This window comes from Elgaria multicarinata, chromosome 1 (assembly GCF_023053635.1).
Source record: "Elgaria multicarinata webbii isolate HBS135686 ecotype San Diego chromosome 1, rElgMul1.1.pri, whole genome shotgun sequence".
NCBI classification, from domain to species: Eukaryota; Metazoa; Chordata; class Lepidosauria; order Squamata; family Anguidae; genus Elgaria; species Elgaria multicarinata.
Genome location: NC_086171.1, coordinates 129,853,194 through 129,865,524, shown reverse-complemented (window position 1 = coordinate 129,865,524; position 12,331 = coordinate 129,853,194). Strand labels below are relative to the sequence as shown.

Sequence of the window (12,331 nt, the reverse complement as noted above, 5' to 3'; positions counted from 1 at the left end):
TTATCCATATTCCTGACCATCTGAAAAAGTATTGTGCAGTGACTCTGCTTGCAAAATATCTAGGACAAGTGCAGGTGGGGGTGGGATCCTTTTTTGGTATTATCTTGTACCATACAGAGCTACACAACATTTATCATGTGATATTATCAGAAAGTTACAAGCCACAACAATTCACTGTTAGTGTGTGTGGAGATTCATCTTAAGCACTGGTACTTCATTGCAGGATAGGCTTCAGGGTTGGGCCTTTGATTACATCGATTTTCTTTAACGGTTGCAGCTTACAGGTAGATCCTACATCCTCTGGAAGGGCACAGTACAGACTCATGAAGAAGAAGTGCTTTAGAATTGCCTCTCTATGCACATTCAGGAAGGTGGTTCGCAAGCTGCTGGCAGAGTGCTGGGAATCCATTTTGTTGGAAAAGGTTATTTAAATTATCCATTTGGCAGGAATGGGAACTTTCTGAATTTTGAGTTGTCATGGCCTAGTAATGTGGCAAGGAATTTTGGTTCAGTGAACGCATGAAAAACATGATCAAACTCCAACTACTTATCATTCTACAGGTTCTGCCTGTCCCTTGGCTTTCATATATACAGGATTAAATTTACACACACACCCTCCAAGTCAATCCGCAGTGAACGGTAGGACATTTATTCCTAAATGTAGAAATTGCTATATGATAGGGCCAAAGTTACGTGAGGTGACATTCAGCTTTCTTTCAGTTATATGAATCTGTGATTATCATTTTTCAGTCAATTAATAACAAACAACTCACCTCAATAAAAAAAGTAAATTCATCACTAGGAGTATCAATTTCTTCCAGTTTTAAAATCTCTTCACTATCGCCTTCTACTGTACAATCCGCCCCGCACACTCAGGACCTCTGGGAAGAATCTACTTCAGTCAGCCAAAACTAGGCTGACAGGTATTACCCAGAGGACCTTCTCTTCTGCTGCTCCCAGACTGTGGAATGCCGTGCCGGAGGAGATTCATCAACTTGACAGTCTTTTAGCATTTAAAAAAGCAATAAAGACTGATCTATTCCGGCAGGCCTATCCAGTGACATTTTAGAATGTTTTTAGGATGTTTTAATCATGTATACTATGTTTTTAATCAGTTTTTATGTGTTTTATATTCACTTTTGTTCCCCGCCTCGATCCAAGTGGAGAGGTGGGTAAGAAATATTTTATTATTATTATTCCTTTAGGAAGTCATAGAAACAATGACACCATTCCAGTTTTCAGGGAGTAGGGAAATACTTCAGCATGGTGGGCACGATTCCCCTCTCCTTCCCTTTTTCCTTAATGGTGCTCCCACAAAGTCTCTCGTTAAAATCTTAATGAGCCACCCACAGTCAGTGCAGATAGTACTTGGCTAGACACATCATTGGTCTCACTCATAAGTCAGCTTCACATATCCTATTCCTAAGGGCCTTCTGAACAGGCAGCTAATTTAGTAAACAGACCACATGAATTGTTTGGCTGTTGCTTTGGTATTCTACCAACTTTCTATGTGTCCTGGAACAATTATGGAGCTTGCTACATAACCCCACCTTCCCCTTTTTGTAAAATGAAGACAATAAAGCAATCATAATACATAATACTTACTCACCCTTTCATGCGAGGACAATGAGCTAATGTTTATTTAGTACTTTGAAGCTGCAAATGTACCAACACAAGAGCTGAAGTTGCTATTACCACAGCATTTTTTCCAGTGCTTTGTCCAATCTAGCTTTAAATGACTCAGTTAATGAGATGTTCACCATTTCCCCAGGGACACTATTGCACAGTGCAGTTGAACAAGTTGTCAAGATTTTTTAGGATATTCATCCAAAATCTGTCAACTGTTTAATTTTGTTGTGTGCTTTGTTTTTTAATTTAAATCCATCCTGAACCATCTGGCCCATTTACTATACACCAGTGTCTATTGCTTATAACATAAAAGAATGCAATGCTGACAGCCAGTGAATCAGGTAGCTACCAACATTTGCGTGGCTGCAGGTAATTAAACATGGAGAGGCACGCCTGTCTTGTGCTGAATCATTACGTACAGTTTCAAAACATACCCTATTTAGCTAATATCTAATACTTTTAGGAGCTCATTTAGAACTACAGATTTACAAAGTATATATGCAAATAATGACAGATACTTAGACATTTCCAGCTGCATTCGGCAAATATACTTATAATGATGTATATTCTTTAGGGCAAACTTACATTCAAAGCTACCCTCCATACAGTTGCAACAACTGGAGCATGAAAAAGCTATTGCTATCTGGAGTGACAGTTCGTTGACTAGGCATTCATTTCATTCCATAACAGTACAAGCCAATTTAATTTAATTTAACTTTTATCTGACCTGGGCACCGTAAAATCGTGATTATCCACAGCAGTAACTAGCTTAAGTAGCATCCATAGGGAAAGTAGAGACCCAGCATGGGGGACTCCACAGACCTAACCTATAAACAGGACAAATCAAGGAACAGTACAAACCATGAACTGATTACAAATTTAAAACTATTTATAAAAACAAATACAATACTCTCCCCCTCCAAAGCCCATTATCCTACAGAGCATAATTAAGGTGTTTCGTTTCTGGAAGCTCAGTTCTGGATAAAGTAACATCTTTAGGATGGGAATACTAAGCATTAGGTGTCCTCTGAACAACATCAATTTACTTTAGTTCCTATAGGAAACCAAAGAAACTAGTGAGCCTGTTCAGACAAAATGCTAAGCCATGTTTAGGCTCTTTTGCAGCAAATGATTACTGACCGTTTTTAAACACACCATCATGGTTAGGAATGTTTCACATGACATAATGTTTAGCTCAAAATGCTTAACCATCGTGGCTTAGCATGTCATCTGAACAGGGTCTATGTCTTGTTGGGCTGCTAATGTTGTCAACAGGTACACCTGGGCAAGGAGAGAGTTCAGACTCAAGTTATCTGAGTTGATAATTGTCATTGCCAAGTCACTATGAGGTGATCTTTGTGCATGGTGATTGATCCTTTGGATGCTTGATATAATCAGGGAGACAGAGCTTTTCTACATGAAGGTGTTAATCCGCTGTAAATACTTTTTGATTTTATTACAGAATTGGGGTTTCCTGCTACATAGCCTCTAGGTGGTGCTGTGCTATAGTGGAATAGTACAATTACACAAGTAGGAAAAGAGTTCTTTTGCTTTCACATATATTACTCCACTTTCCACATACTGAAAAACAAAAAAATCCCAGGAAAGTGCTCTTAAAAAACAAGTGAAACTGGAGGGTCACGTTGTTGTCTAAAGAACCTATAAACAACTGTGAATAAGGAATAATGAGCACACAATAAATGTCTCATATAGAAAAGCACACAATAAGATTACTGTTCACCATCTATTGCATATATATGCAAAGCATAGAAAGAATTCAAGACACAATCAAAAAACGTCTATCCATGGAGACTTACCCATGTCAGATGGTCATTGGAATATACTTCACTGAATTTCCTGTGAACCAGACCCTACTTGAGTTCAACCAATTAAGTCCCGAATAACAGAATCTTGCCAAACAAATGTTCTACTAAACTGAAGACAAGACTAGTTTCCTTTAATTTCTGATGGCTGGAAGGGTCTCTGTTGTATCTGATTTATTCTTTATTTCAATGATATCTTAGATGACCAATCTTTCTCTTGCTTGTTTTCAATAAACTCATTTTTAAAAATTCAACACTCTTTTGTGTGTATTTAAAAAAAAATCTGAATTGTATCATCAGTTATATGCACATTTGGAACTACCTTATTCTGAGTTTGACTATTGATCCATCTAGCTCTGTACCTAACCTGGCTGTCAGCTGCTTTTTCAGTTCAAGGTCCTTCCCCACTGTTACCCGAGGTCATTTTATGTTAGAGGTGCCTGGGACTGAACTAAGTGGGGATTAAACAAAACATGAATTTTTTTTACTACAATAAAAATATCCATTGATAAAAATTAATTCAGGTGCAGAAGTGGGGAACAATATCAAGTATACACAGCTATAAAACCCTACTATTTTGTCAGTAATTTTCACAAAAGGAAGCTGAAGTTAGGTTCCTTAATCTTTATTAGGTGCGTGTACATAAACACATTGTAATGCTTTCCATCAATTATAGATTTGGGATATTATTAAAAATGGATGTTCAAAACTATTATCTCTGTTGAATATATCTTCAAAGATCAGGTGTAAAAAGCTGCTCCAACCGCGCATCTGATTTGACTTCTTCAGGAGCTATCATGGATTTCGCCTTCTTCCTCAGATGAACTTTCCTTAATCAAGTCTTTACTGGATTTACTGGCATCTAGAGTGGAAGGAGAAAATTACAATAATGACACAATTGATGCTGAGCCAAACCAGCCCGTTTTTGAGTTCTTAATAAACGTATCTGTCCTAGCAAAAGATTTATTGGCATGAAGCACAGAAAATCTGGACTTCCTGTAAGTTTCTATTTTTATTATCAAGGGTAGGAGGATAAATAGAATGGGAATAGTACCCCACCCCCAGGGCTGGTAAAGTAGTCTCCAAATTCTAAATCCAAGTAAGGTTTCCAATGTAGCATATCATAAAAGAGATCTATCAAACCAAGGATTAAATAGATGCACTTAAGAATTTGTATCAACACAAAGAACTGATTCTGTATCTTTCTACCTTTGGTATGGGGGAGGAGCCCAGCAAAAAGTCCAGCTCAAGAGCAGTAGCACATAGGTTGGAGAGAGATCCCTGCATCTTCCAGATTTAGGATATCCACCCCGCCCCCACAATCCAAACTAGAAAAGAAAAAAAAATGTATTCACCTATTCTGTAGTTTCTGGTGAAGGTCTGTACCATCAACCAGATACCCTCCCGAAATTTCTTCTCCAGCAGAGCACTTTCCTAGAGAGTCACTATGCTAGCAGCTTCCCCTCATATTATGGGTGAGGATGCCCTCTAGCAATGGAAGTGTCACATGTGTAAGCCAGGGCAATACTTTATCTTATCCAATATGCCAAAGAGGCTGTGGACAACATCGTGTCAAAACCAGACTTCATAAACAAGACATAGTTTGAGCTTGTTGATAAGGAGGCTTGATCATATCTATGCAGAACTTGAGAGCCTGCATACATCTACCATGTGCCATTCATTTCCTAAGGTGTGGGTAGAAGGAGCAATGGGTTTCTGAAGTGCTGTGGGATGTAGATTTAATATTTGGGATAAAAATTAAATTTTTATCCCAAATTTTTATCCCAGAGCCCCTTTGTCTTGGTGCAAAATACTCTCCTCCCTCCCCCACAGCTCTGGAGATAAGAGCACCTTGTTCTGACACTCTGCAAGCTACCATCTTCAGTGTGAGAAATCTCAGTGATGTAGGTACCAGTGGTTCGAAGTGAGGACATTTGGAACCAAACTAAACTTCTAGATAGGAACCAGATGCAGTCTTGAGGTGAGAGGCTACTCTCAGAAATCTGCACATGTGTGGATGACTACTCAGGAGGCTGGTATTTGACTCACTCCAGAAACTAGCCAAGACAGAACCTGCCTACTCAAGCAGATTTAGTCTGCTAGATAGACTACCTTAAACTTATAACTACAAGACCTACTGAAAGTGATTTTGGTTGCTGCTTTGACACCAATTGATGAACACTTCCCATTTATCAAAGGAAGAACAATGCCTGGAAGCCATGAGCATTTCTGTGATCTTCTAAGTATAGTCTTTGTGATTAAGGACACCATTCTCAACCTCCAAGCATTTAGCTTCAGAAGCCCAGGGTCTAGGATAACAAGGTGTCTTGATGTAGAAGGTTCTGGCATGTATCTTGGCCACAATGGTGCAATAACTTCTGTCCTCTGTCCACAGGTCCAATGAGTCTTGCAACGAGGGATCAAATGAAATGCATACAGAAATTCCATGGACTACTCTTGACCTCAAAGAGCCTACCATTTCTGCTACCCCATTCAAAAATCTTTGCAATGAACTTAAGCAGCTTCTTGTTGACTGGCGACACAAATAATCAGGTTTTCAAACCTGCATATCGGCCTGGTGAACACTGTGTGGTTCAGTATTTGTTCTGCTAGTTTCAGCTTTAAGCAATTGAGCTAGTCGGCTTGGATACATGTGTCCCACTGGGACTCTGGGTGGAGACGGCCAAATGGCAGAACACAGAACTGGAATTGCCACTGTCTGTAACTGAACCAAAGGAATTTGATATGTCTGACTGGGATGTGAAGGTAAATTTCAGAGATATTGACTGAGACCCAGTGGTACTCCTGTTTGAGGCAGGACAGATTTGAATGAAAAGTTTCTATGCTGAGCTTGCATTTAACCAGGAAGTGGTTGATATGATTCAAGTCCAGGATAGCCTGTGGCTCTGTTTTCTTAGGGACTTAGAAGAGAGAAAATATTCCATTTTTCTGCTCCAGAAGAGGGACCAACTAAATAGCCGAACAACAGCTTTTGAGATCTGTTGTTTGGAAGGGTTGCTGGATATAAAATCCAGGAATACCATATCTAAGAGTTTTGAGAAATTCCAAAGTATCTCTTGATCACCATGTCTAGAATGCAATTTTCACTTGTGAAATCTGTCCAAAGGTCTGAAAAGCAAAGCTCCAATCAGAATCCCAGATGGGGGGATAGCGAGGCTGAGTTGGACTTCTTGCTTGAGCACTGTATTAATTGAATGTACTTAGACTTTTGGTGCTGTTGCCATCTAGGCTTGGACTCTTTGATGGGGAGTCTGGAAGAGCAGGAGAGCTAGGAGGGGTGAAAGGATTGAGATTGGCTGGTTTCTTGTCTTCTTTCTTATATAGGTTGGGTAGGGCCTTTTTCTTGTCCTTGATTTCCACCAGCATGGCTTCTAAGGGGTGTTTCAAAAAGTTGTCCTCCAGAAAAAAGAACAGCTGTGAGGTTCACCTTAAACTTAGCATCCACCTCAAAGTTACATAACCTGATATTTATTCTGGGTGCTATGTTGGAGGCTATGTTGAAGAATGTCTCTTGTGAAGTACTGGTCAGGAAGAATGTCGAGAGGGTACTTTCCTGAGTGTGTGTCTTGTCTCCACTCCCACCTCCCTATGGTAGGAACCCAGGTGAAGGCAACCCTAAAACTAATGAAGGTATCCCTTTCTTCTCAATCTCTCATACTGTTCTGTGGAATTGTTCTGTGTTGTTATTTTTGAGTCAAGCTAAGCATGAGTCTGTCTCTCAATCCAAGGATTGAGAAGACTGGACTGTTCCTGACCATGGGGAGAGGAGTTTCCCACGGTAGCTGCTATCCTCCCTCCAGGGGAGAAGGACTGCAGTAGTAAAAGAAAAGGGGTTCCAACTGGGGACACAGTTGACATGTGGGGAAAATGTCTCTTAAAGAAATCAGTGACTGTATAGGTGGAGCGGTCATGCATGAACCAACACCTCCTGCTCCAATTGGGGAAGGGTTATGGTAGAAAAGCAATGGATTTTTGTATACTTTTCCCACAGGTCCAAAAAGGTAAGAATAATTGTGTGTGTGTGCACTCCATACAGGAAATGAGAAGTGCACTACATTACAAGCCCAGAATGATTAAGAGACACATTGAACTGTGTTTTTATACACACACACACACACACCTCCATTAGAAGATGACAGAACTGAAGTGCAAACTCGATAGTGTGCTTTTTGATCAAAACCAGTTTACATTGTTACTTATTTATTACATTTCTAAACCACCAAAAGCTGAAACTTCCAGGATTTAAAACACACTAGATTTAATGGGGGAAGATCTATGGTCCATCATGCTGAATGATGAACTTTTGTCTCAAGGATCTTTAATGCAGCCTTCCCCAACTTGGTGGCTCCCATGATGCCTGGGGATGATGGGAGTTGTAGTCCAACACATCTGAAAGGCATCACATTGGGGAAGGCTATTCTAGTGTTTCTCTCAGCAGATTTGTTGAGGATCTTTTCTTAAAAAATAAATTATAACACCTGAACGAAGTAAAACAACATAGAAAATTGGTACTGTAACACCACTTCATTACAATTTTTTATCTTTAGTTATATACGCTTGAATAATATAATGAGGCAATTTTTCAACACCCAGTGATAACATCCAATAAGATTGTATTGTCAGGCAATACTGTGTTTGGTATTTTGTTAGATTTCTGTTTTACCCAGAGGACTGTTGAGGATTGTTTCATGTTGGAATTCTTTCAACAAAATTAAGACATGTTGCCGTTTTGTATATTTCGACATCTCAACATAGTGCTTGCATGTCTGAGAGCCAAAAAAGATGTTATGGATTCAAGCTGTCCAGAGTTCCAGGACAGACCGATGCTTGGCTTATGACGTCATCATATGGAGCATGTGCTCATTATCCGTCTCCTTCTTCCACCCTCCAGCTCACCCCAATTCTCTTGCTACAGCCTTACCAACTCCTCCTCAGATGAGGAAATACACATAATGCTTCTTGTGGGTGTTTTCACTAACTGACATTTCTTAACACAAATTAGCCTTTTTGTACATATAATGTCAAAGGTTCCTTATTAGAGGATTACCAGGAGGGAGTGAATGGGAAATCATTACTAAGCTGTCCAGAAATGTTGTGCAGGTGGGGAGCACCGATAATACTACGACCTAGTGGGCAACTCTATAACTTCTATAAATCCGAGGTTTTATTTAAAACCCCAGATTTAATCCTAAATGGCATTGCCCAAGACCTAATACAAGATGTAAATGTTGTTGAACCAACCGGTAAAAGTAGCCACAGTGCTTTCAGACTAAATTTATATTTAAGTGGGAAACTGCCCAGAAAGTCCAACAGAGTCACATTTGACTTCAAAAGAAGAAACTTCTCTAAAATGATGGAACTGGTGAAAATGAAGTGAAAGGGGGAGTCAAGAGGATTAAATCACTTCAAAATGTGTGGAAGTTACTCATAACCACAATAAGGGAAACTCAGCTAAAATGTATACCACAGGTTAGGAAAGGTAGCACCAAGTCCAAGAGGTCACCAACATGGTTAACTAGCAGTGTCAAGGAAATTATAGAAATGAGGGCTTCCTTCAGAAAATGGAAGTCTTGCCCAACTGAGGAAAATAAAAGGGAGCACAAGCTTGCACGAAGGCGATGCAGACAATAGGAGATGCAAGAAAGCATTTGAAGAGCATATCGCTAACTATATCAAAGCCAACAATAAAGAATTCTTTAAATATATCAGAAGCAGAATTCCTTAAATATCTGTGACTGAACTGATGTTTTCAGGAAGGAAGTCTGAGGAACTGAAGCAAATAGTGAAGACAAAAGATGAAGTTCTCAACTATATTGATAAATTAAAAGCAAATAAATCACCAGACCAGGATGGCATCCATCCTAGAGTTCTCAAAGAACTCAAATATGAAATGGCTGATCTTCTAACCAAAATATGCAACATGTCCCTAAGCTCAGCCTCTGTACCAGAGGACTGGAGAATGGCCAATGTAACACGAATTTTTAAAAAGGGATCCAGGGCGGATCTAGGAAATTACAGGCCAATTAGTTTAAGGTCTGTTCCAGGTAAATTGGTTGAAAGCATTATTAAAGACAAAATTAGTAAGCATATAGAAGGAAAACTCCTTCTGAAAAAGAATCACCGTGGCTTCTGCAAAGGGAAGCCCTATTTCGCTACTCTTTTAGAGTTCTTTGAGAATGTCAATAAACATGTAGACAGGGATGATGTGGCGGACATTGTTTACCTGGGCTTGCAAAAGGCTTTTGATGAAGTCCCTCACCAAAGATTCCTGAGCAAACTTAGCAGTCACGGAATGAGAGGAGAGGTCCTCTTATGGATCAGTAACTGGTTAAAGAACAGAAAGCAGAGAGTAGGAATATAAAAGTAACTAATTCATTACTAGATACTCAGAGACAAGAATATTAATCCAGAATTTTGGTCATCTCATTGCAATGCCTATTTTAAGATCTTTTCAAGGTGACAAGAACAGAAGGAATGTGAAGTTTTGACAGGTTCATAAATCTCTTCAAAGTTTCTGGTTCTCATAACAAAAGACAAATCTTTCTATTTGTTTTTCCAGAAGTGTTTGGTTGAAGCCTGCATTTTTATCAATGACACCACTGAAATAGTTATACAAAAAGTTAACATTCTATATAGACAGCAACCAAATCATACAAACTCAAGACTTGCTTGAAATGGCTGATCAGGCTCATTTGACAACAGCTTCTTAACACCAAGGTTTTAATTGCCCATTCTTATTAGCAAGTGCTCACAAGTTTGCTACAGAATACACTTGCAGAAAAATGCTTTTTTAAAAAGATATTGACCAGGTCCAGGTTACACATTGCAGCTCGTTGTGGGTTATTTAACCTCTGATGAGCCACTGGGTCTGCAGGCATCAAGCTGAATATGCAACCATCATTCAGGGATTGTTGTGTTGTGCGAGCCTGGCGAACCCTTTTTGTTTTCTGTGGTAGCCCAATAAGACCTTCCCAAGAGACACCCCAACTGCTCCTCCCCCATCTATAAAATCAACGCACAAACAGCTGATCAGGCTCTGTGGGACTTGGCCCAAACATTTAGCAGAAGAGAGCAAGCACATTCCCTTCTTCTATATATGCAGCTAAGGTGTCTGTTGAGGCTTGTAGGTGCAACATTGTAGCACTGTGTTTTACTCTGAAACCTACCCTGAAGAGCTTGATCTCGCACTCCAGAGTCAGAACCCAAGAAGCCTGCAACACCTTTGAGAAATCACAAACTACGTTCCATCAGCAAGAATCCTGCCAAGTGCTCTAGAGCTGAAAAACATTCTGTAAATTATTTCTAGAGAGACTATTTCTTTCAATTCTAAGTTTTCTCTTCCCCTTCCAAGTTGATATGGCTTTCTTAGAAAATCATTATTCCAGACAAAAAAATTATGCAACAAAGCCATACAAGAAAAGGTTTCAAACGTAAGACAGGACATTCAACTAAAACACAAAGCAGGGGACTAAAACATTGGTTCATTAGAAATTTAAAACTCCTCCACTGAAGTGCTTTCAGCTTCTGAAAAAGCAGCACATGCCTTCCTAAGCAGAAAGATCCTTTCCATCTTCCTAAATGGAAAGAGGGAGCTTAAGAGTCAGCATGCAACATTGCTTTTCCTGTGTTTTGGGGGTGGGTGGGGGAGTCTAGGTAAAGAACGAAATCAACCTCTGGCAGGAAAATATGCTACAAACCACATTAGAAATTTTATCTGAGGAACACAAGAGATTCAGTGAGAGTGATACAAAATCCAAAGTTAACTTTTCCTTAGGCGAGATGCTAAACAAAGTGTGTGTGGGGTGGGGGAGTGGGGAGGAGCTGGCTGAAGCCATGGAGTCAGCATTCAGTTACAGTCTTAAGATGGAATGTGGGAGGAAGTAGCAAGCATTCATATTAGACTTGAGTAGGTGCCAAACCAACACAGGGCCTAGTGAAACTCAAAAGCTTGCACACTATTTTCTGACATTTTGGTTGGACTAATAAAGGTATTGCCCTAATATCGATTTTGGAGTTTTTCCAATGAGAGTGGCAGTTCTTGAATTGTTACCCCTGGTTATTTCAGTAATTCCATTTGTACTCAAAACAACATTTCTGTGCCAATTACTGATATGCCTATCTACAAAGTCACTTCTGAACTTCTCTCTGCTTAATTCTTAAATATGTATTTTCATTTGGAAACTGGAGTGATTAAGCTCTTTTGTATAACCTGGATTGGTCTTCTTCAGTCCTAAACCACTTGGTCCATTCTACCATACTTTCAAGGAGATTAAGGATGCAATCATGTCATCATCATCATCATCATCAATCATCACCACATTTCTATACCACCCAATACCCAAAGCTCTCTGGGCAGTTTACAACATTTTTCTGCATGCTTAGGCAGGGGGGGAAGTCTTGCAACTTCCAGCATGTTGGGAGTTGTGGGGCTTTTTCTGTCTAAACATGCATAGGAACGCACTCTAAAAGAAATTTTGTGAAAGGGTCTACCCTTCTCCATAGGTACAAGCCAGAAGCCCGGATTCCCATGTATTCAGCTCAGGAGATATTAAATAACATGGGCGGTGTCAATCCTACTTCTGAAATAAACAAAGGTTGTCTTGCAGCCTACCCAGCCTTGCAGGATTGGAGGTCCAGACTCTTGTTTGTCACACCTATGAAGTTTGGCATCCTGTTACCCACAGTTGCTAACCAGATGCCTATGGAAAACTCAAAAGTTCCACTCCCTACAGTTGTACCCCAGGAATTGGAATTCAAAAGCTTGCTGCCTCAAAAAATGTTACTATTTGTGCCTAATATACCGACACTGGAGTATAGAAGATGAGCAGAAAAATGAACTGGAAACATTCTTTTCCAAG

The 12,331-nt window shown here is 39.7% G+C and overlaps 1 protein-coding gene across 1 annotated transcript in view; it reads right to left on the bottom strand.

The window, feature by feature from the left end:
- Positions 1-4,061: 4,061 nt before the first annotated feature.
- ZNHIT6 (zinc finger HIT-type containing 6) overlaps positions 4,062-12,331 on the bottom strand; it is a 49,697-nt gene continuing 41,427 nt past the window's right edge. Inside the window, exon 10 of the mRNA XM_063117785.1 lies at positions 4,062-4,314. Within this exon, the coding sequence (XP_062973855.1) occupies positions 4,238-4,314 (77 nt within the window). The 3' untranslated portion in view covers positions 4,062-4,237. The remainder of the gene's footprint in view (positions 4,315-12,331) is intronic.